Consider the following 27679-nt stretch of genomic DNA (forward strand, 5'->3'; position numbering starts at 1 on the left):
CCATAGCGAAGAAAGGGATTCCCAACAGAGTAGAATTATATTTTCCATCAGTAATGAAAAATATCCCTGCTGCAGTGACACTGGAAATACAGATAGTGAGTACTCCCAAGAGTCCCAGGAAAGGTTTGCTACGCAGGCAGTCCTTCATGGAGCTCGAGAGGGTAGCAGTCAGGAGAATCAGCATCAGGCTCACCAAAATCTTGCCCCTGGCCAAGAGACTGGTCTGGTGGAAGTCCTTCCAGAGGCTAAAGGACACCAGTGAGTAGAGCTGCAGATCTTGGTGATCCAGCTGCATCTTGTGCATCAGTTTACAGAATTCACTCTCCCACTTCTCCCCAATGAGGTCCTGGGTGACAGAGCCATACGTTTGGAGGTAGTAAGTGATTTGGATGGCTCTGGCTGATTTGACTCTCTGGTCCTTGCTGTTTGGTACTTCCATGACCCCTCCGAGCTGGTGGCCAATAAAACTGCTCCTTCCATCCTGAGAGGGAAAGTAAAAAAGATGAGCATGTGGTTATCCTGCGTAAGACGTGATTCAGTGATATTGTTTGACTCAACCTTCCTTGCACAGACATGCCAAGAGCTTGACTCAAAGGCCACTGCAGTAAACAGCAGTTGTGCCATTCACCTCAGTGGGCTTTGGGACATATCCCTATTCCCTGCCACAACTCTGTTCCTTACTCATTATAGGCTCATTTGCAATTCTGTGCTGCAGTTCAGGGACTGCCCAGATACTCATTGTGGTCCCATAAGTTTGGGAACCGAAATGTAGCATGCAAGTTCCTCACCTCATGGGAGAGGATCACTTTCCCACTTTTTAACTGTGACAGACAACAAATCTCCAGTTACTGACGTATGAAATGTTTGAGATGAAGATAAATTTCTGGAAGATTTGTGATTTTCTGTCACTTTGGAAATGCTTTTTAAAAGTTGGACATGTACAGAAAATGAGACATGATTCCTCAGTACACAGATATAAATGTAGATGGATCCAGTTTAACTGCTACTCTGGCTCTAGAACAATATAAGTAAAATCAGAATTTTTGAATAGTTTATTTGAAGTTTCATGGATTTATATCAGTGTCACATAGATAAGAATCTACCTTACACTTTGATTTAGCCAGGATTTTGAGTTTTTTATATTTCAAGAATATAAACCTTACTCTGGTTTCAGTTATTTCAGTAGATGCTAGGACACCATGAAAATCAGTAAAGGACACATCAGGTGCACTCAGGATCAGCTCCCATCTATTTACAGGACCAGACTCCTTTTTTGTAGAGTTATCTGGTCCCATTTAGATTTTTTTCTCTTTTTTTGTAACAAAGGTTTTGTTAGAAATATCCTTGCTTTTTAGCCACTGATTATTCTAGTTCTCTAGAATAACTGTGAGGTGCCCCTGTCAAGACAGGGAAAGTTTGCATGGATTTAGATCAAACCCCATTGCAAACTGAGGAGGAAAATTCAGTAGATTGGATAAAAATATCTTAGCATAAGTAATCTCTTTGATCAAAAACTCTAAACCCAGGGATTAAATGTCTGTTGCACACCAAAACCCAACATTGTGGTTTTTTCTGTGTAATTGAGATTATAAATTTTCAATATTCTTTCCTCTTGTATTTAATAAAAAACATAAACTTATCAAGCCACTTAATATATAAAACATTTTGTGTCAGTGTGTTCACATGAGATAATACTCTTTGCCTAGATGTGCTTTGGGAATGAGCTGACTGACAGCCTGAATTTGGGAGATGCTCTGCCCTACACACACACATGGAAGCAGTCATCTGCAAAAGGCCAGAAACATTCAGGGGAGATACTTTTAACATCTATTACAGACAACATTAACCATTTCTAGAAACACCTGTGCTGCACCCAGGTCAGCATCTGAAATTGTCAGACCTGCTCGCTGTTATGATTCCCATCCTAAGGAAAAATCAATGAAGCAAATACCAGGCTTTGTGAAACATAGAAGTCTTCTGGGATACCTGCTCACAGAGCAAATAAATGCCAGAAATTGAGAAACAGTGCTGAAAATGTTTTATATACTCACCTTTCCTTGTCTCTGGTATGTAAAGGAGGTAATCCTCCCACTGAGAAATTTCTGCCTATGCCCACTTTCATGGCAGGAACTCACACTGTTTTCAGCATTTGCCTGCCACAGCCCAGGGAATGTGACAAAGTGCTTTTCAGAAGTTCATTTTTTCCCTATTCCCAGTTGTTATTTCCCATTGAAATAATGGCTTCTGGCGAGGTATCCTGGCACGAGCTGACATGAAAGGTGATTTGCAGTCTAATGCCAGCTTCTCAAATCACCTGAAGCCTCATTGCAAATGTCATAGAAGCAGAGACAGCTAACACAGAGGGGCAGCTGCTGCTGCTTGGACTCCAAAAAATCCTAATCTCTGGCTTTTCATGTTAGAATCCTGTTTTGATTCATTATTTTGATTTTTTTTCTAGGGAGGGGTCATACCTATCACTCACACACTCACAAAAGGTACATTTCCAAACTGGTAATTAAGGTCTGAGCAATGCAGGTCCTGCTCACTTCAGATACAGCTTCACAGTTAAAAATCCCCTTTGGCACTGGTTTGAAATTTTAGGGAGAAATGTAAAATTTCCTCAGTATATATGCCATGTTAACATTCAAACGTTTTCAGCTACTGCAGGATACTTTAACAGCACAGCTCCAAACTCATACAATGGACTGTAATTCAGATTTCATTGATTCACTATGCAGCACTCACGGCAAGGTTATGGGAAACTTTGCGATGACCATCTGCCTTCCTCTGCGAAAGGTGCACCGAACGACGGCAACATTTCAAAAGAGGCAACAGAGCTGGCAAAAATAAATCATGTTCTGCAGTATCACCCATGAAACAGAAGATAACAGCTATTTGTTACACTGATGTACAATAGGGTACCCAGCTCATATGTCAGCAAAATAGAGAGTGAGCTTTCAGATAGAATCAAGGAAATCACAGATGCTGAATTGCTCTGAGGTCATTTTGTCCATCTCCTTCCCTCCAAAGGCAGATAGTTTCCTATTTACACAAGGGTTTTGCTTTTTCTGCTTTCATAACATGCAAACGTGAACTTTCCACCACAGCATTTGACAAAATGGGACCCTTTTCTACTACAGTTCACATGCTGGCTTTGCCAAATGCTGCAAGTGAGATAAAAGCCCTGTTGTGCTAGGAAGGGCTGTCGCATCAATGGTTAAAATTCCTCAACAAGGCAGACAGAAGAAAGATGGAAAAAAATATTGCCTTTCATCCCATTTGACTGATGGAGACTGAAGTGTGGGAAAATGAAGACTCAGCTGCCAACATGACTTTCAGCATTTCCTAGAGGCCTCCAAGCCAGGGCCCTAACTACCTCCTGTTGTCTCAAGGGCACTTCAGGGGACTCAATCACCATCCCAAGTTATCTGTTGTCTTCCAGGACCACTTTAGTGAAAGAAGGAGACATGAATGGCTAAGCTCCTGGGCTAAGCCTGAGGTTTGGGAAACAAAAAGAGGTGACTTGTATAAATAAGGCCTGAAGGTCAGGCAGGTTTTGAACAAGATCCCTCATTTTGCCTAGTTCTTCAATAAAAAAAACCCAACAAACACTTTCTGCTGTTAATTGTTATGTCCTTCCTGGCATATGCCTACAATATGCTATTTTTAATTTCATAACAATAATAGTTTCATGTTTCAGACTACAAATCCCTTACACATTTTGCCTACATCTGTTGCTACTCTCTGATCTTACACGCAGAAAACCAAACTCAAAAAATAGAGTAATAATACTTATTGGCTGTACACCATTTTGCACCCATGTATCTAGAAGATCTACAACACAAGATAATAGCTATCTTTTGTTAGGTCACTAGCATTGCTGGATCCTGAATTTCAGATTTCCAGGCTGTATCTGTGCATTTGTGTCTTTCTATTTCTTTTTTTTTTTTTTTTTAAATATCTTGTGAAATCTTCACAGTGTCTGTTCTTGCAGAGGACAAAAAGGACCGTCATCCATTCTGATGGCAGCTAATTCTCTCCAGATCTGAACATCTTTTAAAATGGCATGAAATATAGAGTGATCTATAGATCACTTGCTGGGGCATGTGATATTTGATCTTAAATAGGGGCCAAATAAAATATTCACTTTGATGGCTACCTTTTTTTTCTTTTTTTTTCTTTTTGTGCACTCTCTTAGTTTTTTCTAGATGTCCCAAAGCCATTTGGTAGATTTAGACTCTGAAAGGGAAGAGGATGAGAACTAAGGACTCTCAGAGGAGTGAAAGATGACAGACATCAGCAGCATCATCCACCTTTCCCTCCAGGATGATGGATTTTGTTACCTGTGTTTATGCAGACCTGGCCTTGCATGTGGTTGAACATCCAAACTCCTTGTTCGTTCAGCAGTAAAAGTCACTAGTGGTGAATGGATGGATGCAGAATATACCCCTACCATGTTTCAGGTTAGAAACTTGTCTGTAAAAGATGCCTAGACCCTTAATATCCTAAAAAGTTGTGTAAATGGCATGGGCATGTTTGGCTTGCTCCAGAGCTGACTGCAGGACCTCTCAGGTTAAACAAAACCAGCTGCTCCTACTGAGCTAAATATCTTTTGCTGCTGCTAATGTAGGCATAGATCCTCTCCACATGCAGCCCAGAGGGACATCAGCAATACTCCCTCACTACTAAATTACCTAGGATCGTTTTTTTTTCCTTAATAGTTTTAGTGCAGCTGCTGCAGACCTGACTCCCATCCCCAGGGTTCTGTGAGGTCACTGCCCACTGCCACACCAGCCCTGGGCAGATCATCTTCTCCTCCCCTCTTTGGATGGCATCAGCCTCCACTGACTTCCTTCTCATGGGAAAAACAGAGGGTTTAAGGTATTTTTGAGATGACATGGCTCCTGCTTCCCCAGCAGCCTGCTCAGTGGAAGCTATGGCTGGAGAGGGGTTTAAAAGTCATTTCAGATCCCTGGCAAGGAGGAGAGGAGCCCTTGTACCATATCACTGCCATATCACTCTAATTCAAGTACATTCACAGAACCTTTGCCAGCAATTTTATCTCTATTTTTATTTTTCTTTAACTGCTTCAACTGGAGTGATGGTTAATTCTCAAGTTACATTCTAGAAATGTTAGGATAAAGCAGGCCATCCTGGTTCAACTCTGTTTTGTCTTAAAAGCTTAAAAATCTTCAACAGAGGGCAACCAGGAATGTCTGTCGAAATATATTGTGTGATAAACATCTTAATGAGATCAATGCAGTTGTTTCTCCCCATGATAAGGACACTCCTACTCTACCAAACGTAGGTCATAGAAAGTATTACACTAAAATTCACAGAGGTTGTTTTAGTTCACCTAGAGTTTTCAAGGCAAAATAGAAAAAAACCCCAACCCTTTCTTTGAGATATGAGTTAAGGTTTAACATATTTGGTTGTTCCTGCCTCCCTCTATCTCACTGTAAAACTTCGGAGGGAGTTTTTTGTCCCCAGTTGAACTGATTTCTCTGCCCTGTCCTTAGTATAGTTATCCATGGAGTCCTTATACTGGTGTATCCCTATTACACAGCCATGAATTACCAACAATTCCTGAAGCGATGCTATCAAACGGTCACACGTAACATTGATTTATGTCAGTGCAGCAGTTTTTCTGCCCTCAGAGCTGTGTAGGTGCTCTTGCACACCCACCAGATTACTTGCTGTGCTTGTCCCTGTGCAGCTATTCTGTACAGCTCAGCAACAGAGAGTCTAGGGCAAGTGAGCCCTGAAGGCAACGCATTCGAGGTAAAACTCAGCTGACTGGGAACAGGGACATAGCAATGGCCATGTAGTCTGTTCATTCAGCAATAATAAAATGTAAGAAAGGTGTCATTAGAATCTATCCCAGAAATAATCTTCTAGTTCTCTACTGCAATAAAGAACAATTCAGTTATTTCCAACTATCTAGTAATGATGAGGTTCAGCTCACCAGCTACTCAAGCAAATTTATTTTATAGTCACTGGAAAAAGTGGGGGCATGGAGGTGCTGGAGTGTGTCCAGAGAAGGGCAACGAAGCTGGCCAAGGGTCTGGAGCACAGGTGTTATGAGGAGCAAGTGAGAGAGCTGAGGTTGTTTAGTCTGGAAAAAAGGAGGCTCAGGGGAGACCTTCTCACTCTCTACAACTACCTGAAAGGAGGGTGTTGAGAGGTGGGGATCAGTCTGTTCAACCAAGGAACAAGTGGCAGGACAAGAAAAAATGGCAGTTGCACCAAGGGCAGTTAAGTTTGGATGTGAGGAAGAATTTCTTTACTGAAAGGGTTCTCAGGCATTGGAAGGGGTTGCCCAGGGCAGTGGTGGAGTCCCTGTTCCTGAAGGGATTGAAGAGTGGTATAGACATAGTGCTGAGGGACATGGGTTAGTCGGGGACTTGTCAGTGTGAGGTTAATGATTGAACTCCATGATCTTAAAGGTTTTTTCCAATCAAGGCAATTCTGTGATTCTGTGATTAGGTGATCTGCCCCATCCCAAGATACAGGTAAAAGCCAGACTTGCCCTCTGTAGTTCCCTGTCTCTCTTCATTTACAGCAGAGGCACAAGATTACTCAAAACTTGATCCTAGCTTTTATCAGGCAAAAAAGTTAAGAGGGGTTAACTCAACCTCAGTGGCAGATGCAAACACAAAACTAGCTGACATGTCTCCACCCCTGGCTCATACTGGCCCCATCACAAACATGTCCTGCACGTTAACAAACATACAGACTTTGAGCCCCCTCCCAGGGAAATCAAGGATCACCAGAGTGATTTTTAAGTGAAAGAAATGTGCACCCAGAACATCCAAAAGGCAACTAGAACCATTTGGCACCTCTTTCTGATGAGTCTGGGCTCAGGTCCTTTCCTTTACTGCTTTGAAATTCTAGTTTTTGATCAGATAATTTGAAAAGAGACAAGAATGGAAGAAAAGTGCTTCAAGAGACTTATGTACTCTAGGATTAATAATAGACTAATAGAAGTGTTCCTAGCAGAGATCGATCCCTTCCAAATAGATCAAATTATGGAGGGTGCAACAGCAGAGTGTGATTGCTACTGGAGACTTCTGTGTGGAGGAGCTTCTAGCACTGGACATGCTGAATTTCTGAGTGGTCCTCTCCAGTTTTGTCCTTCAGTATCACTCCATCAGGTTTTCAGCTGTCAAGAGAGGAGAAGGCCAGAGGGAAAGCAGAAAAGGCTGGCCTTCTCCCTTTGCTTCCCCTGCACATCCCTCAGGAATGAAAACACAAGATAAGTCCTCTCCCTTCTAGAACAGTTCACTAGACACTAAAACTTCCCTCCTAGGCTGTATTTCACCTTTACATCCTTTTCAAGCCTCCTGTTTTCTTTGTCCTATTGTCAAGCTCTTCATCGCTCAACTGACTCCTTTAGTCTGAAGGTCAGATTCCCATTCCATCTGTCTCAGACCCCATCCCAGTTCTTCTGGGAAAAGAGGGGTGGATTTACTGCCCATTTCACTCCTAGCACAGCTTTCTTTGTTCCCACCTGTCCTAAACTGCACCCATGCACCCAAGAACACAGTGGTGTCCTTGAAGCTGCTGAGTAACACCATGTTGGCTGTGATTCGTGGGGAAGGGTTTTGCTGGAAGATGGGGGGGTTACAGACAGGACAAAGAGGGCTGAAAGCACTGGGAGATAATTTTGGGGCACAGTTGGCCTATCTGCCTTTTTCTTCTCCTCCCCTCCACCACGAGAAGGGTCACAGGCATAGCAGTGAAATAGCTTTGGCACTGACAACTCAGGCAGTGGCAGGTGAACTGGTGGCTGCACCCCAGCCCTGTGAAATGGATCTAAGGGTGAAGGGTGCAGGTGGCTTTGGGTGCCCAGTGACCTGGGAATTCTTGAGATGGCAGGAGAATCCCTACACTGGGTGGCTCAGCAAAACTTGTTGTCGATGACATCAGTTCATCTTCCAAAGGAGATTTGTGTTATGAGGAACTCTCAAGTCGTAGGCAAGCCTGGGTGTGTAAATCTACCAGGTGATTTCTTAAAATACCACTGTCCTCTTGTTTCCAGCAGGCACAGAGCCACAGCTCCCTCCCAACTTTATGTTGTCCTTTGAGCTTGTGCTCTGCCCTGTCCAGGATTGAAAGCCCTTGAATCATTCACCATGGGCTGATCCCTCTGCTTTTCAGCTCCCATCCCTCCCAGTGGAGCTTCCCTGGTATCACAGAGCAAAAAGACAGGCTTAATCTAGCCCCTAAATCCCCTGGGATAAAGGATGGTAAAAAAAACCCGACCACTGCAAACCAGCACATTTTCCCCTGCCCGTCCATGAATGCATTCCTGTCCGAGGGGTGGATGTGGACAAATTGAGGAAGTGGGAAGTGTGTTTTGTAAGAGAATTTCTGTAGCAAGGAAGTGGTCAGTGATGCAAAAGAAGTGGAGTTTGTTTTGACTGTAAAATAAAAGTGGGGCTATGGAGTGGGGTGCTCTAAAGAGACTGGAGGTGTGGAAAAGAGGGAGGCAGGAAGGAGAAAACACAAGGTAAGGGGTGACGAAGCAGCAGTTCTCATTGCACCCTGACCACCCAGAAAGAGGGTAGGAGAAGGCAGGTGGGAGCAAATGTGCTTTAACATCCCCCTGCAAACAGCAGAGCTGTGTCTCCTGTGCCCTGTCCCTCTGTGCCAGTGGCAGCAGAGGAGCACAACCCTGCACTGCAGTCCCTTCTTCAGCTCTTGCTGCCTTCCTATCCTCCTCCAGCCTCCAGCCTCCCTCCTTCCCACCTCCCCACAGGGACTCAGACCACACAGTAGCATTAAGCAGAGCAGCAATAACTCAGGGCTGGGTTTAGCTACCTTAAAGTGATCCCCCATCCCAACAGAAATATAGGAAATTTCAAGCTTTTCCACCTCAAAATTCATACTTCAGGCTGGGTAGTACATGTGTTATTTCTTCCTGCTGGCATCTATCTGCTCATGAGCATCTGATTTTCAAGCTCTGCATGGCCGTACTGTGCTGCCCTAGACCTGTGTGTAGGGACCTGTACAGTACAGGAGGGTTCAAACCCCACCCCAGCTCTGGAGGTCTCCACAAAGGCCTGTAACAGGTCAACATGCAAAGGGTGAGTGGTAGGGGAAGAGGAAGAGAGTGGCATGAATACCTCCAGCTCTGTCTCTGGTCTAGAAATAAGGAGGGACTTGGTTTATGGGTCAGTGGCTCCCTCTCACCATGCACAAGACCACAACCTCATTACTGGAGATATTTGGCTGCATTCCCCCACCTGCACTGTTTGCAGACCAGCTCCAGCAGCAGGTGGATTCAGCTTACTGGGAGCTTTGCACTGAGGTGTGGGAATTTCCCCAAAAACTGTTTTTCTACCCCAACGCCTCCATGCTTCTTTACATCACCAAGAAGGACAGCATTCATATATTTCATATATTCAAATCCTGCTTTATGACAGACTTTTGCAAGGAGGTGCCACATGTGGCCAGCAGATCGGGGGAGGTGATTCTCCCCCTCTACTCCGCTCTCGTAAGGCCCCACCTGGAGTACTGCGTCCAGTTCTGGAGCCCCCAACACAAGAAAGACGTGGACCTTAGAACGAGTCCAGAGGAGGCCATGAGCACCATGTGGGGGCTGGAGCACCTCTCCTATGAGGACAGGCTGAAAGAGTTGGGGCTGTTCAGCCTGGAAAAGAGAAGGCTCTGGGGAGAATTTCTAGCGGCCTTCCAGTACCTGAAGGGGCTACAAGAAAGCTAAGGAGGGACTTTTTACAGAGGCAGGGAGTGATAGAACAAGAGGTAATGGCTTTAAAATGGAAGAGGGTAGGTTTAGGTTAGATATTAGGAAGAAATTCTCTCCTGTGAGGGTGGTGAGACACTGGAACAGGTTGCCCAGAGAAGTTGTGGGTGCCTCCTCCCTGGAAGTGTTTAAGGCCAGGCTGGATGAGGCTTTGAGCAATTTGATCTAGTGGAAGGTGTCCCTGCTGATGGCAGGGTTGGTGGAACTAGATGATCTTTAAGGTCCCTTCCAACCCATTCTATGATTCTATGGCTTTAGGAAGGGAAATTCAAGCTCCTGCATTGCATGGTACAGTTGTGGTCTTCCACCAATGCAAACTGGGACAACATCTAGGCTTCTACCAGTTGTTAAGCCATTAAGAATACCCAGGCCCAATTAAAAAAGAGCTGAGTTTGTCTCCCTAACAAAGTTAGTGTTCATCCCAAAGGATTTTGTTTGTGCCAAAGTGAAACGTAGGAATGAATCATTAAGGACACAGTAATGCCTCAAGGGACAGGAGCAAAACATCAAGATTTGGTTATATACAGCTAAACACTCACTCTCAGGTATGTAGGCATGTGTATGAAGAATGCTTTTACCATCTCTCATATTTGGCAAACTCTAGGAATCTATAGCATGAATATTGTCTATTAAAGAATACTCCATGATTCCACTCATAGCTCAAACTGAAAGTTAAAAATTTAAAAAGGAAAGGAAGAAAATTACAAAGAGAGTAAGAAGGCAAGAAAAGCTTTTTCAGTGCAGGCGAGTGGTCCATCCAGCACAATATTTCTATAGTATTTCTAAACACACCAAGACAGTGTCTTCCATAACATGGCTGGAAGATGCCTTTGGGAGTCTCATAGTTACTGTGTCTTTTCCATCTCTTTAAACAAACAAAACAGAGAAATAAACTGCTGGGAAAGGGGAGAAAGAATGCAACTGTTCATTTTTTAACAAAGAAATCCTTCTTCCAAATGCAGGATTATGAACGAAATTGGCAATAAAAAATAAGCAAGATTAATGAATTAAAGCTGTCTTATGCCCCAGTGAAATCCAAGAGTTTTGTAATGTGAAGAGGGTCATTGTTTTCTCCAAATGGGAGTAAATAAGATGATATTCCACCAGAATACTTTCTGTCTCCTGTGAAGATGTAATCTTAAATCTTTCTTGAAGTCCAGGGAGTTATAGGCTAAACAAGAATGTAACTTCTAAAGTGAGGGAAAACAAAAATAAAACCAAAACCAATAAACCAAACGAAGAGCAGAAAACACTAAAAATCAAGAAAAACTCCTTTCTTGTCATGTTTCCATACCAATAACAGCAAAAAGGCACAAAACTGTTTGCAAAACTTCGCCACACACTTCTTATTCCCTAGCTGAAGGGGTTAGGGGGACGAGGATGTGATCCAAAAATTGTCCATAAAAGGAGATTCTAAAAAGGGGTCATATGTTTTCACTGGCAGGTTTGAAGGCCCTCTTGCTTTGTGTGCATCCCGCTGTGTACTACTTCTAATTGTTTTCCTTACACTGCTTGACATCCAATACACACAAGAAATAGGAAGAAAACCTGCCAGGAAACAAAAGGAATTGGATTTGCCTGGTTTTATTACTCCATCTAAAGGAAATGTTAAAAAAAATAAACAGCAGAGAATAAAAAGTGGGGAGTAAAGCAGATCCACAAGAATCATTTAAGCACTTACAATCTGAAGTTTCAATAATGACACAGAACAGGGAACTTTTTTCTTTTTAAATTACGTTTCGTATTGGCAAGCATCTCTTTAATTTTCTCTTGTCTCTGCTCTTCCTGGTTTCTCTGGGGACCAGCAGCCAAAGTACTGAAACACTACGATAATGTTTTATCAGAGGCAAGAAGAAAAGAAATAACTGAGAATCAGAGCCAAGCATGATGTGGCAAGATCTTGGATCTAGCATGGTTTTGAGGTTGACTTCCAGCTAAGCAGTTTGCAGGCTTAACTAAGCCCAGCCTTCAAATGCAAGGTGCTGCTGTGCTCTTACCCAAGTCCTGTCAGGAGCTTCCACTCTCACAGTGTTCAATAAGATATAACAAGGCACTGCACAAAACAGTTAAGGACACTTAACACTTCCAGCTGAAAATTCCTCCTTTTTATGAGATAATTAATCAATTTTCCCTCTTCTGTTTTTTAATCTGAAATTTGGCATTGTGAAGCAATTTCTATACCCTGAAGCATCCCCCTCTTCCCTCCAGCACACACTGGTTTTTAATGAGTTTGGCCATTTGTTAGCTGGAGAGAGCCAAAAAAATGTCTAGTTTCAGATGTTTTAGGTTTTTGTTTTTTTTTTTTTCCATAATGTTGGACCAGAGTCTAGAAAGAGGGAGTGAGGATGAGGCATTTAAGTAGGTCTGTATTTATACATTAAAATATAAATAAAGCTGGGATTCTGGATCTGCATATGGGATCACTGACTCCCACCCAATGTACTTTTGAATTCAGTATGTTCAAAGAGATTTTTCACCCCCACATATGAACATCAGCAGGTAGTTTTTATATTTGTAAAATCTATCTCAAGATCACCTTGTAATGCATGCCCTTCATGATAGAAGTTTATGTTCTTAGCAGCCCATAGAGATGAAAGTGTTGTCATGTGTGATTCTCTAACAAGTTTTCTTTAATTCTTATTCCAGTCAAAAGAATAAAACTCATGGCATCATCTCCACTTGGGGTTTCTCATGGTCTCCCTTCACTGGAGAGCTCTCCCACTGGAAGTTTGCTGATATTATGAGGGCCAGATTTTCTTTATTTTTTCAACCATACTCTGTAGGAGAGGGTGTCTTGTGCTGTCTCAGAGGGCACAGAACACATTTGCAATGATAAAGAAGTGTTAAACAACAGCGTGCAACAACCTGAAAATTTTACATCAGCCCAAAACCTTCATCTAGAGATTGCAGGAGTTGCTGACTTACATTGATCAAGCTCCACATTCTGGCAGCAATTCATCTAGATTCAGTCTTTACACTGCTGAGGCCTGGAAAGACTCACACGAGGTACAGAAGGTGCTGAGGTCTCAGTTCAGACCATAATGACTGGTCACAAGTGGGGTTCTGACGTAGCCCAGGACCTCACTGTGCAAGGTGTTGTGCAAAGGCACAACTGGAGAAGCTGCCCATGCTCCAAATATCTTCTCATCTGATGCTGGAGTTTCCTTAGTGGCTACATTTGCTGCTTCCAAAGGAGGGGTCCCTTCCCTCTCCTTCCTGAGCCCACACTTCCTCCCTGACAAGCTTGGGAGCAGCAGTTCATGCGGCATGTGATGAACTGGACTAGAGAACTAATCCAGGTTTATGCAAACTTAATGGGAAGGAAAAAAAGGAAAAGAAAAAAAGATTTATTTCCCTCCTTGCTGCCAGCTAGCTCACGGTATCTTTAATTCCTATGTTAAAAGCCTGTAGTCCGACGGTGGTGCCAGCTATGCAACACCTGAATAGCTTCATCCTCAAGGTATTTCATTGCTGAGTATTTGTCCTTTCATGTGAGTACACAGTAGCTATTAACTTCAAGCAGAATTTCTGATTTAGATGCGTCTCTTCAGCCAGAACAAGACTCAAAACATGAAGAGTCAGAGTTTAGACTCTGAAGCCCTGAGTCAGGCTGCCTAACCAAACCTACCAGGTTGGAAATGCCACGACTACCAGGCTGCCTGTTCAAGGAGAAGAGAAAAATGTGGCACCCTTGGAAGGGAATTTTGATCTTAAATGGACTGAATCTCATTCTTAGAGTTTTTAGTCCTTCAAAAGCCTTCCAAACCCTAGTTTAAGCATCTTCATTAAATGCTTAAAGTTGGTATATGTATTCCTAGATTTATATGTCAATGTAGTGGTATTGTTAAAAATGAGTTCAAGATAGCAAGTGAGATGAATATTTAGTTAGTGTATAAGCACTTCTGAAGAAATGTAATATATTCATTGTAAATAATAATAATAACAACAACCACCATCACCTTTTCAACTTATCCGAGACTTTTCCCTGCAAGACATCAAAATTTTCCCTCCCCAAATTGACATTTTACAGTTACTTTAATATAATACAAGTTTTGGTGGGTTTTGTTTTTGTTTTTTTTTTTCTTTCTTTCTTTTAAAAAAAGGCTTTTCAAAGTCACCTGGAGTGCAAAGTGATTTTTCAATTTATACTAGTATAACCTATTTGGAAAGGTTTTGGTTCTGGCGGAACAGGAAAGATTGTACTGTTAATTTTAAAACAAAAGTGTTGCAGATGGTGAGACCTTGTGGTATCTAACCACCTTTGGATTTCAAACAAATAAATGTTTACGGAAAAATTCTGATAAATTAAGCCAAAGAGTAATCAGATGTTAAAGCACTTCCAAATGATAGAACCTCAGCATTTGTCTTCCGAGTACTCTGCAAAATCTCAGTGTCCCTGCTGCAATATACTGCCAATATCTGGCAATCTATTTTGCAGGAGGATGGCATTTAATTCCAGTTTCTTCAGTGGAAGCTAATTCCCTATTCAGATTAATGTATTTTAGTTCTTTTGCAACTGTCTAATAATAATTTCCAAAAAGAGTTTTTCAAAACCCTGTCAGAGATTTGGTGTGAGACAAAACTGCAATGGGCTTGAGAAGAAGCCTTGATTTTCCCCATGAAATTATTCTGGGAAATTTTTTCTCATGTCAGTGTAAATGCATATTATACCCCAGGTCATTCAGAAACATTTCACCTGACATAAGTTCTTACTATATAGATCTTAACACTTAGCATATTCCCATGGTTATGAAAATTTCATGGGTTTTTTGTTTGTTTGTTTTTGGGGGGTTTTTTGGTGTTTTGAAATGAAAACTTGGTGGCGTTCATCTCACCTAATTTTAACCAGCTGAAAGGTAAATGCATAATCTGAAGATTCTTTCTCTGGTCCATGACGGCTCTGAAGGGTGAATTCATCCTCATCTAATGTAATTGTTTAGAAAAAGTGAAATGCATTGCTTCTGAGGGTTCACCCTTCTCTCTGATTGCACATGGGGCACAGTTTAAACTAGATGTCAAAAGGGCTCAAATTAGAAGAAATACAGCCCATATTTGGGATGGGTTTTCCCATCGCGCATGAGCATCCACAAACTGCTACATCATGGAACCTCAGTGTCAGGGCAGAATCACAGCCTAATTCTGCAGACCAGACCAGGTACTATCCGCTACAACAAATGGCCTGATGTCATGGACATTTGTCAAGAAGAGAAGAAGAAAAGGTTTGACTCTACAATCCATTTCACAAACATCACCAACCTGTTCCTAGAGACTTGTTCTGCAATCACACTCAAGTGGGATAAAAACCAGAAAAGATCTAGCTGAATATTTTTTAACTATCCTGCTTAACTGAGTTTTGAGACTGTCTGCTAGGAGAATTTTTCCCTGGCACAACCAGAACCTAATTAATGAATGACAAAATTCAACAGGAACAAAATGGAGCCAATTTGTGACATTAGGGATATGAGGTTATTCAAATTTGAAGTGTAGGGGAACAATCAGATGATGTACAACACGGCAAAACTACTTCAAGGTTGGCCAATCCAAAATCCACACAGTCAGCACAAAACTCCAGAAGACAGCTGATCTCATTCTAGAAAGATAACAAAAGGACAAAGGCAAAGCAACAATATATCAAGGCTTCACTGATTATTTAGCACATCATCTACAGCCTCCAAAGCACCATTCAAAAGCAGCATATGGAGCTGTCTTTGTCCTGTAAAACTTGATCTGCAAGAAGGTGTCCTGGATTTTAGTGATACTATCGCAGAAGGTGAAGGATGAAGGACAACACAAAGTAGTGAAATGTCCATACTCGCAGAGCAGTGTCAGAGTCAGAAGTAAAACTAAGTGTCCCTTCCATGGGGGTTACAAAATCCCAACTTTAACATCAACTTTGTCTTTGACCTTGGTCCTATCATTTAAGCATTGCATCTCCAATTTACCATTTGCAAAACTCAGCTCAAAGGAATCTGTTTCAGGGAGGACCCTAGATTGCCCTTTAGGGACCAGAATGCAAACAAAACTGTTCAAAAATATTTTTTTTTTGTTTTCTGTTCAGGTTTCTAACTGCTCTGGGTCTGTCTGTGTAAATTCTCTAAGTCAGCTGTTGCTGACATCTCCTCCTTGTTTAATATTATCTATGAAATTCATTCCTGTGCAATTCAATTTCACTTCCTGATAATTAATAGAGATGTTAGATGAGACCAGACCTAACACAAATTCTCCAGATACCCTGCAAGATACCTTCCATAAACTTGTTACATTATCATTTATCATGATTCTTCGTTTACTGTCTTTCAGCCAGTTTCCAATCCACATGGCTGATTTTCCATCCAAGCCAATCTGAATTAATTTTTCTATTAGGATTTCCTCATAATCCTGCACAAGCAGGGAAATGGGCTAGACTGACCTTATAAACCTTTTACATCTTCGACCTCTTGATGTTACATGGAAGAGGCATGAGATTGCTCATAAAACTCCAACAGCTCTTTGAATTTCTCTAGCTGCATCACAACACTCCTTTATGATGAGAAAATCAATGTAAGGGAGAGGAAGACCTGAGTTGCAGCAGAATATGAATTCTTGGATACATGGTCCTGCATCAAAATCACCACCCAACACCCCAAATTGTTCCTTCACAAAGTAGCATCTGAAATGTTGTCCTTTCTGTTCACTTTATCCTCATTGAAGAGGCTATAGGAAAGACCCAGTTCAAACTGGTCCTATAATTTCAAGATGCACTTGAGTTTCTTTGAGTTTCATTCTGGGCTATTCTCTATCCTGGTTACCTTTTATTTAGCTACTCTAAAGGAAGTGAAAAAATGTTCTATTCTGCCTTTATTTTTCCTTGTCATTTTTGTTACTTCAAAAAGTAATTGGATTTTCCACAAAAAAGTATCAGAATAATTCCTAAAGGAGCATTGTTCAGATCTGTTAAGTAGTGACAAATGACCTGCTTTAACTTTCCTTTTGAGGTGAATATTCTGATGAAAAGACCACTGAACCTATGCAATTACAGTATTTGGCATTGCTATAACACATTTTTTCCCTTCAAGGATGTCCTCCTCTTTCTCCCACCTCCAAAATCTTGTATTAGAGGCAAGAAGATGGTAGAAGTTGTAAGGATACAAGCTTTATTCTTTTAGGAGAAAAAACCCAAACAAACAGTCAACACTTTTCTTTAAAATTGAATTATTCTCAAAAATGAAACATCATGAAATACTCTATGAGAACAGGGGAGCTCTTAAGCTTGAGAAATTTATTTTTGGGTATATACCTAAAGCCTAATACTTGTGCAAATCTTGAAGCCTGGGGAAAGAAAGAATTGGAGACGTGTAAATATTCAGAAACGTCCATATTTCTTTGCCAGTGTCCTAAGTTTCTATGCAATTTATAATGATAAATCTGTTGTGCAGCAACTGGGTGACCAGTTTTTTATGTACAGATAGAAGATCATTTATGGACAGGAAAATCAATGTTAGTTAACAAAGAAACACCACTGGTAGAGCATTTATTACTACACCTTCCAGCCCATCCTGAAGAGAAGTGGGTTTGTCATCTGGATCCAAATGTCTATGTGACACAATCTCTATTGGAGGATGTTTTATACCTATCCATGAATAAAACATCACTCAGTAGGACAGGAGTCAAGAACATGAGCAAATGGAGGTGTGGATTTTAAGAAGAAAAATGCACGTGAATATTTCCATGTTGCATCTGCTTAGTACTGAATTTGTTAATGTATTTAGTTAGTGAATCAAAATCTACTCTAAGAAACCATCCTGGAAAATTATTAGGAAAAAAGTGATTTATATTTAAGTCACAGACCTCATCAAACAAGAGACTGCGTTGCATCATGAAGTACTGCTAACAGAATCCTTCTTCTTAACAAACTGCAAATTGTTTTGCAAACTAAAACTGCTCTGGAAACTGGAAGTGAAGATCACTTGGCCTATCAATTCAGTGCCTTGGTCTCCAGTGAAAAATGGCATTAAAAGAGTCAAAGCACCCCACCGGGGGATACATTCATGTCCATGGAGACTTGGCTTTCTCTGTGATTTTCAAATCAGTGACCTCTTCTTCCCCAAAATTTGAACATGGGAAAACATTTCCTTTTAAAGTAACTTTTTTTCTATAGTATAATGTGAGAGCAAAATATTTTGGGAACAATTTTTAAAGAATACTTTGAAAGAACCATTTCAATACAAAAAAATAGGAGCATTTTGTTGGGGACACATCAAAATGAAACTATGAATTTAGACTACTGCAACTTCTGATAGAAAAAGATTCAGCTGAGATTTTATGGGCCTGGCCTACATGCAGGACAGGTCATGCATGATTTAGCACAGGTAAAGGAGTGAATTAGCCCAGAAGCAGCAAAACACTCCATGGCCACTTCTGAATCGTAGCACCCTTTATGAAGTTGTTGACACGTGCAAAAAATACACCATGTACGTGATAAGCATAACACCTCCCCATCAGACTGACAACACTTGTGTAACACTGGTAGAAACAGTTATGCTAGCTGTAAGAAAATCAAGACCCTGCCTTACACGAGGGAAATTTTTCTGTCTTGCTTAGGTACCCAACTTGGGCACAAGTCTTAGGTGCCCACTGAACCAGTCCTATAGGTGATGTTTATGTTCCTTATATATTTTGAGAGGATACACATTAGGTGTTTGGGCTTCCCTGTGGAGGTATTCAATGGCACCTCCCAGGTCTCCTACTGACTCCACAAGAAAATTAATTGTGGCAGACTGACCTATTAGAAGCTTGATCTTTAATCCCAAATTGCATACCCTCGGTAGGTAGGCTGCATTGCACTTTAAGTCTCTGCAATGTGGAATTGCCTTCAAAGGCATGGGACAGGTACACAAGACTGCCCTTTGCCTTCTTGTACAGATTTATAGATTCACAGAACGGTTTGGGTTGGAAGGAACCTTAAAGATCATCCAGTTCCAACCCCCCTGCCATCAGCAGGGACACCTCCCACTAGACCAGATTGCTCAAAGCCTCATCCACCCTGGCCTTGAACACTTCCAGGGAGGGGGCATCCACATCTCCTCTGGGCAACCTGTGCCAGTGTCTGACTACTCTCACAGGAAAGAATTTCTTCCTAATATCTAATCTAAACCTCCACTCTTTCAGTTTAAAACTATTACCCCTTGTTCTATCACTATGTGCCCTTGAAAAAAGTCCCCAGCCTTCCTGTAGGCCCCTTCAGGTACTGGAAGGTTGCTATATATACACCTTCAGAGCAGACAAGAAGGCTTTAGGGCTTGTACAATTGGTATTTTTAAAGAAGAATTATTCTAGGAGATACTGATACATTTGCCATCGCATTACACACCTGTGGTGCTGACTGACTTTCTCCATCTTAGTTGTAGATCATTATCAGACCAAAACCTTTCTTCAATATCAGCCAGGTACTGACATGCTGGTCTCACAACCTGCAAACCCCCCAGCAGCTCCCTGCCTGGGGCACCAGTTTGCTAGGAAGAGTGGACTGGGAGAGGGCACATTTGGTGCCAGAATACAGAATGATGGAGTAAAGATGATCTGGCCAACTCACAGCTGTGGGAGGGCTGTGCAACATCTTGCAGAGCCACTGCTGGGCTTGCAGAACTGGCATTGTGCAGGAATTACCCACCAATGTGTGAGAAGGGTTAAAGAGAAAAAAAAGCTGCAGGAAAATTTCACTACTATACCAGAGCTGCCCACTAACAAATTATTCCCAGTTTGCCCTTGAGCTGGTTCCACAGTAATTCTTTTTAGCTGGAAATGCTCTTGTTGCCACCAGATCACGCTAACTAGTGTCTTCAAAGATCTGCAAGAACTTCACCCAAAGCTCCTGCTACCAAATGGCCTAACCAGTGTAAAAGTGAAGCTAATTCAACCCAGTGAATCCAGGGCTAGGGCAATGGCATGTGCCACTGCATGTGATCATCTCTGCAATGCTCAGGAGCTCTGTCACTGCGCTCTCCCTTTGTAGGATCCTTCACAGCCCTGCTATCAAGAACCTTTACAATCTATTCTCCACAAAAGCATCTTGCGTCTTGGTGGGTAGGAAAACAGAGAACAGGACTAATACAGTGAGCAACAGAGGTGTAAAAGACTTTATAGCTTGCCCTTTCTGCTTCTCATTGTCTTCCTCTCTCTTTTCCATCACATGCAGCACCAGCTTTCCTACGTTGTCGAAGACTTTGTTTCATTTGTATTTAAAGCTGCTTTTCAGCTCAAGTCCCAGCCTTGCACAGCATGTCTTACTGTTTGCACTTAGGAGTGTGGGGTCTGCATAAATTAAATGCTTTCTGGAGAAATGCAGGATCATTATTTTAATAACTCAATTCACTTCTCTTGGAAAAACAGTCAGCCGTTTTTTTCACCATGACTTCTGTAATAATAACTGTGAAGCGCTCTGCATAGGGCTTTTTTATCTCTTAATGGCTGAAAAGGTTTAATACAGATTTTTTTCTTAGAATATTATTTTCAAAATGTCTACAACAACCTTACCTACATCATTGTTTACCAACCAAGAAAGATATGTATGTAATATGCATACCCACATATACACAAAGGACATTAAATAATTTAAGAACTTTCTTGGATATATTTATTAATGTATTTTTCTCCTTACAAAGTTCCTCCCACCTCTACTACAGAACTTATATTTAATCAATTAACGTTGGTTTAAGGATCTCCTCTCCATTAAAGCATCTTTCTGTGGCTGGGAAGATGACACCTCTTCTTTACTGAGGCTCATCAATTGTATTCTCTCACCTTGTTACCACGCCGGTATCTGAATTTGTTTTAATTCTTGTTACAGACAGCAAGAACACTCATCTGTTGCAAGTTCAAAGGGAGAAGTTCAGAGCCCTCCAACACCTCACATAGGCAGTACAGTAAGGGGCTCGAAAGACATTTGGGAAGGGAATAGATATGGCTGAGATTAGAAGATGTTATATCATCTTAGAAATGCTGCCAAGAGTTAACTGAATATTTCATAAAGGAAATATTTCTGTTTTTTCTGTCCACATAGGAGTAACTATTGTAGGAAGATGGCAAAGTGCTACTGGATTTTCTACCTTTGGCAAGTGGTTGATATCCATCCCAGATCCACAGTGATGAGCAGTCGTTCATCACTGAACAGGCTTGCAATTGCATCTTCCTTTTCTCTCTACCTAAAAAACCTTCCAATTGCTTTTTTATTATTATTTACATCACGGCAAGGTATCCAGAAGGCCTGGCACTGCATAAAAGGCCATGTTGCCCAGCAAGTGGTGACAAAACTGAAGAGTGGAATAGCTGGGAGGGAAAGGCATGAAGCAACTGACCAAGGTCATCTGAGAGGTCAATGGAGAATACTTTCTTTGCAGTCTTTGACATGGCCACTGCTCTCGGCTGGTTGATAGGAAGGAATGAGCCCCACACCCAACAAACCTGCTGTCTGCAGCCCTCGTGGGATGAAGGCAGAATTTACTTCAGACACTGATAAAGTTCATAACTGAAGAATGGCAATGCAAAAAGAGCACCCTAAACCCCGTCCTTGATTTGATAGTTTTCTGCTGTCTTTCTATTACTTATTTATGTTGGCACAGCTTGTCCTGGTACAGGTTAACCTGGTTTCATGTCCCTAGTGCAGTCAGGGCTCATAGTCTGGCCTTCCTTTTAGGTAAGAGGGTTGTCTTAACACTTGGTCTGTCAGAGCTAAGAAAGAGACTGTTCCTAATGTAAAAAGCAGAGAAAGAAGTGGAGAATTTTCCTAAAAATGCGAGGAAATGTTTCATTTCTTGTGTATGTGGAGCAGGTAGGCTGCCTGATCATGTTCTCAAGAGCTGGTAGCTGCCAGGACATCTCCCAGTAAGGGCACAGCTAACCCACTGCAGACATTAGCTCCGCCAGCCCCTCCAATGAGGTGGGTGAGGAGACCTTCCTAGTCCTGCCGATCAGTATGGAAACACAGCTGGAAGAACAAGAGTCTTGTTTGCTTGCTTGTTTGTTTTTCCCAAATAGCTTTTCCCAACCTGTGAGCCAGAAGAGGCTACTTGCCTTCAAAAACTCTCAGCTTGCTTTCATGCTACTGAGCAGCTACTCCAAGCTCAGTCTGCCCAATCCTGTCTTGGTATGAGAAGCTGAGATGAAAACTATCTGCAGCCTCCAGCAGATAGTTCTTCCTTCTGATCTTCCTGCTCTTGTTTATTTTGTTTTGACTTAACAGCTTCTGCCAGCCACAGAGCACTTCACTGGATCCTGAGTCATGGGTTTTGGATTGGGACAGGTGGTATCACACATGGGTACAAAACCACATTGCCTCCAAGAAAGCATCTGCTTCTTGGAGTCAGGGTAATCTTATACTTGAACCAACAGGAATAAACAGTTTGGGAATATTATTGATATGTAGATGCCTACTCTGATGTAGGCAGGCTCTGGTTTTATATTCTCTCTGTCCCATGAAGGTGGTCAGTGCCTCAGGGTCATGTAAGGAGGAGTTAATCTTAAAGCAGTAGGAAAGACTCCACGGATGGAACAGAGCAAGGCTTATTTGAAAGTACAGCTATCAGCATGAGAAAAATTGAGAATCTAGCCAGTAGCAAGTCTGCAATTACAGGTTTCAAGATGCTAAGTGAATCCAAGTAACTTTTCTTCTTAAGCAATAAAGGATTCAATATCCAGCTGATGTGCTTATCACAAATGTGGTAATAGAGATGTCTGTTTTATTGGCTGCTGTTTAGCCTAGTGTTCATAAATGACTGATACTTAATTAATTGAAAGCAGTATTACAAAAACCAATCTGCTTACAAAGGCTGCTTTTAACATCAGTTGTCATATTCATTTTGATCTCAAAGAGATAAGTTCTAAGTGATTAAGTTTTCTCAGGCAAACTTGAAAATAAACGTGAAAAGAAAGAGTAAAGGTGAAATACCTGAAAAAATGCTTTCATGTCTTTTTTTTTTTTTCTTTTTTTTTTTTTTTCTGCAGGTAAGGACTGTGTTCAGAAATCATTCTTACTCTATATAGTGATTTTTTTTTCTTTTTTTCCTGATAAGGACAGCAAATTTGCTGGGGTTATTGACAAATCAGGGTCATAAACCAATCGTCTTCCTCATATCTGATAGTACACAAGAAGTAAACCTCATGTAAACAATAATTCTGTCTATACCAAAAAATAAAATTTGCCTCAGAACATACTCTGGCCATGGGGACAGGGACACAAATATCCAAGGAGATACCCACTGTTATCCCCAGAATGGAGTAGATATACCAGGAACGGACCCTTTCCAATGTTAATTCTCAAGCCATGCCCAGACACTGTCCTGGAAGTCTTGATTGACAAAAATGATGCTGGGATTTGTTAAAACTTGTAATTTAACAGTTTGATGTTTGAGGGTCAGTGCTCAGCGTAGACTTGCCCAATCTATGTGTCCTGGGCTGGGGAAGGCATGAGCAATCTTGCTCCAGGATGTATCTCAAAAGTCTTCATCAAGATTTCATACATCCAGCTTTGTTTTCCTGGTCTGCCACGGTCTATCTGCATGACCTTGGGCAAGTCACTCTTCTGGCTGGGCTGCAGACTGCAGCGTAGAGTAGCAATAACTGAGAAAGGGCTAGAGAGTGTCCCCAAAGCAATGGGAGCAGGGGTTTTTGTACAGCCTGGTTCACCTGACCTTTCAGATGAGTAAACTACAAAGACCCTTGTATTGCCAGAGTGGATTTTAAACCCATCTCACAGATTTGAAACCACACTGCAGTCTGCACTCTGGATGTAAGTGCCATCTCTCTGCTCCTTCTCCGGCGAGTGGAGAGACCAAGACTTCCTGACTTACAGTGAAGATAGATGTATTCAAGGTTCTAATCTCTTCCAACACTACAGCAAGTAATGATTAAACAATCATTACCCTTCACATTTTTATCGGGAAAATGAAAAAAATGGGATTTTCTTAGGAAAAGCCAAGCAGTTTCATTAAATTTTGCAGCCCAGTAACAACTGTTTCAAAACCAGAACAGTTTGCTGAAACCTCCTCATATGGCTCCCACAAAGTTCCCGTGAAAGACCTGGAAAGAGCTCACCCACAAAGAGCTTCCAGTCGGTCTCACCTGAGAGAATCAAACCAATTTGGGCTCCAACAGGAGATCAGAAGAGGGACAAAGTGGGAGCTGCTCACAAGACTTGAGGGAAAGAAAAAACTACAAGATGTTTTTGCAGCAGATGGAGCAGGAGAGCGGTTGGAACAGCTTAGCATTGCTATTGTGGTTTACAAATCAGTATAGGTTGACACTTGACCCATGTCAGCCAGAAACACATCTAGTGGGTAAACCCACAGTATTGTTTTTAGAAGAATTTGATTAAATCTGAGGACATTGTTAAAAGAATCAGACAGAGCAAAATCTACCAGTATTAAGCAAGAAATGTGTCCTTTGAGAAAATAAGGCAATTTAGAAGATCCTGGTGGGTTCTTGTGGTGCAGGAAAGTTTAGCTGAGAAAGCTCCCAAGGACATGGGCTGGTGAGTGTGATGAGCACTGGTCCACACTGAATAAGGGCAGGCAGCTCTGACCATCTTGTTTGCATTCCCATGAGGTCTAGCCACAACTGCTCCTTTATGTCACGACTCAAGTAAAAAGAAGTAAAAACCTCATAGCCACAAGTCACAGGGGTTGTTTCCTTTGCTGAATATCCAGAGACTGATCTACCCTAATGAGTGCAACATGTGAGGTATTTCTGGTTAAACAGATCTAGACACCATAAAACAAGTAGCACTGGTCTGGGTTTCTACAGTCTTTGCATCTTCTACAGAGATGCAGATAGAGGGAGGTCAGTAAATAGCCTGGGAGCCTGGATTAGATCAATATTTTGGCCATGGCTTGAAGGAGAGCAAGAGATGTTTGCCCACAACATCCTAACCCTGTAGCTTGGTAGATAGGACAACAGAGATTGCAGATCTCATTTACTGAATTAATCTATATAAAGTAGTAATTTATTCCCAGAAGCTGGTGCCAAAGAGACCAGAGGAGGTGAGTGTCTGAGGACATGCCATAGCTGAAGGCCAACCAGGTTCAGGGCTGACCGCAGTCCCACCACAGAGTCCTTACCATACCAGAAAAAGAAAAACTGTGGCAAAGTGTGTTTCTCTTTCTCAGGAACACCAGGGACTCTTCCTATCAGCAGAAATGGGTTGCAATTAATAGCTTTTCTCTAAAGCGCGGTCAGATTTTGGCGGCTTTTCCTCCCTTCACTGTGAAGTGGGTAGAAAGCTGCCTGTTCTGTCCAACTTAAGTACTTAATGGCATTTATTCCTTCCTCTGGCACAGCAACTACACAGCAACTACTTGGGGGACTGGAGGTGTCAGGTTGGTATTTGGCAGTGCACAGAGTCAGACATCTATGCTTTGGGAAAATCCTTCTCTGTGTGAATTATCTATCGATCACTTATTCCAACAAATCTCTAATCCAGAACAGGTTATTAATTCCTTTGCTTTTATCATTAAAAAAGGAGGAGCTGTAGGCACTCTCCTAGTAAAAAAAAACCAAACAAATTTCAAGTGACCCCCATTCTGGTTTTGACAAGCTCAGTTAAGGTTTCTCTACACAGGAAAATTAATCTGGGTTGAGAGTAGAGTGACTATTTCTGTATAAAGCTGGTTTATCATTATGTTAGTCCAGATTATCAGTGTTCTCCACTAAACTAATTTAATCTTGATTTTAAAAATAAGCAAATTGGAAAGCAAGAAATTTAAATTCTGCAATAGCAGGATTGTCTTCACAGCAAACTAAAAGTTGTTCAGAGATATTTAATCCAGAATAATTTGTGTTTCTGAGCACTCCTTGCACTCAGGACTTTCCAGCAGCAGCAAAGACACCTTTTCATTTCCACACACTCAACTCAAACAGCCAGAACTCTGCATAAAGCAATTACTGTAGCATCTAGAGCAACGGGACCACATCCCAACTGTCCTACCTGGCCCTTTTACTGAAGTAAAAAGGCCAATAAAATTAATCTATGTCTCTATTTCCGTTTTTGGGGCAGGAACTGGCTTTACTTTTCTTCCTAGTAAATGAACAGTAAGAAATAAATTATAACTTCAGGATCTGGCCAGTACCTGCAAAAGCACTATTTCCCTCATCCCTAAGGATGTCTTTGAAAAAAAGAGGGACAGGTAACACAAAAGGTCCTCTCTGATTTACAAGAAGGACCATATCCTCTTCCTTATGACCTGAGCTTTGCGTAGCTAGTGTGCTAGGGAGTTTTTTACACTCTATTAAATAAATCCTGCCTCTGGTGCAATGCCTAGGAGAGCGTGCAGATATATGGTAATTTGCTGAAACTTCTTTCAACAGCCACCTGCAAACTTTACACCTTATTTGCTCATAGCAGGTGAGTCCTGGAGAACTGGATTGGCTCAAATGAGAGGGAAAGCAGATGCGTGCTTCTGTGCCAGGGAAATATTCCTGAGATCATTTGTACCAAATTGTTTATACTTCTAATGGGAAGGACTGAAACTTCTTTCACCTTTTACCTTGCATAGCCTTTGCTGGAAGCCTTTAGCTGATGGGATCCATCCCAAAACTCCAGCATATCCATCAGCAGCAGTTAATTATTTTCACACACAGAGAAAAAAATTCCACGTCCCTTCCCCTTCTTTGCATGCAGGTAAAGAAAAAGAAGGCAGGACACCTGAAACTGCTTCTGGCCCAAACCTCCTGCTGTTCCCACGGCACTCGCAGAGGCAGGGAGATACAGGCGCTCACTGTGCATTTCAGGAAAGCCTTTTCTGGCCATATTAAAGATAAATTATCCCACCACATCAGTGAGGCTGGAAAAGGGGATAGTTAAATCCCAGCTCTCAACCCCCCACCGATCTCCTGTCCCTTTTGCCCCATGGATTAACCCTTCAAGGCATTGTAAGGTCTCCTGGTCCCGAGGCTTTTCTCCACTCCCTGCTCCTCCTGGCTCCTTACCGTACAGTCCCCCCACCCTCCCTCCTTGTACAGAACAATGGCAAGGCACCGGTTTCAGGATTTTTCCCCCGAGGAAAGCCCAGATCACACACACATTTAGATATAGAGAGATAGATATGATTATATTTCTTTTTGCTGTTTAGGACAAGAAATGAAGTGCTGCCTCTTTAATTGGCAAAAGCATGCAGTAAGAGCATACCTTTAATTTAGTGTTGGGATAGCTCACTTGCACCCTGGCTGTTGTCTTATTGGAGAGGGCAGCCTGCCTCAGATCCTCTAGCACTGAAATAATATCATCCAGCACGCATTTCTTATCCTGATTTCTCAACACACACAGATGGGAAAAAGTATAATTATAGCCTTTGTAGTTCACCTTCATTTCCAGCACGGCTCGGTGGATCTGCAGGATCACATCAGCCTGATGCAAAATATTGCCTCCGGGTTTGGAGAGGAGAATCACCCTGCCATACCTCCCCGGGGTGTGCAAGTCCGAATACAGCTGGTTTTTGGATTGATCGAGGGAGAAAAGGCTGCTGGCTAAGCTCCTCTCGATCTTGGCCAGGCTGTGGCTGGGGGCTACCAGGCTCTCCAGGTCAGTGTCAGGCTGGAAGCGGTTGAGCAAGCTGAAGCCGAAGATGATGGTCAGGACTGCGGGCACAGTGAGGAAAAACACCGGATGCCTGCTCACGAATAAACCCAGCTTGTAGAAAAACGACTGGAGCCCTCTGTGTATCACCTGCCGCAGCATCCTCCACCAGATCCAGCCTGCAGATGCTCCTGGCCGTCTTAGAAAGCACATGTGACATGTGTAGCTCCTTACCCCTTCCTGACAGTTTCCCTTTCTCTCTCTCCCTCGCTCTCTACTACTCCTTTAAAAGACTGCAGCAAGTTGCAGCAAGACAGCCAAATATTGATCAATGGGGTGTGTGTGCCTGTGTGTGTGTGTGTGTGTGT

General features: G+C 42.0%; 1 protein-coding gene across 1 annotated transcript; it reads right to left on the bottom strand.

The window, feature by feature from the left end:
* Positions 1-27524, bottom strand: LOC104526444 (patched domain-containing protein 4-like; the record flags this gene model as incomplete). The annotated part of the gene is made up of 2 exons (XM_010169893.2): positions 26925-27524; positions 1-481 (listed from the first exon to the last, which is right to left on the bottom strand). Coding segments are annotated over exons 1-2 (1081 nt in total), but the record flags the coding sequence as incomplete, so codon positions are not given.
* Positions 27525-27679: the final 155 nt, after the last annotated feature.

Source organism: Antrostomus carolinensis, unplaced genomic scaffold (assembly GCF_000700745.2).
Source record: "Antrostomus carolinensis isolate BGI_N321 unplaced genomic scaffold, ASM70074v2 scaffold16806, whole genome shotgun sequence".
Classification (NCBI taxonomy): Eukaryota; Metazoa; Chordata; class Aves; order Caprimulgiformes; family Caprimulgidae; genus Antrostomus; species Antrostomus carolinensis.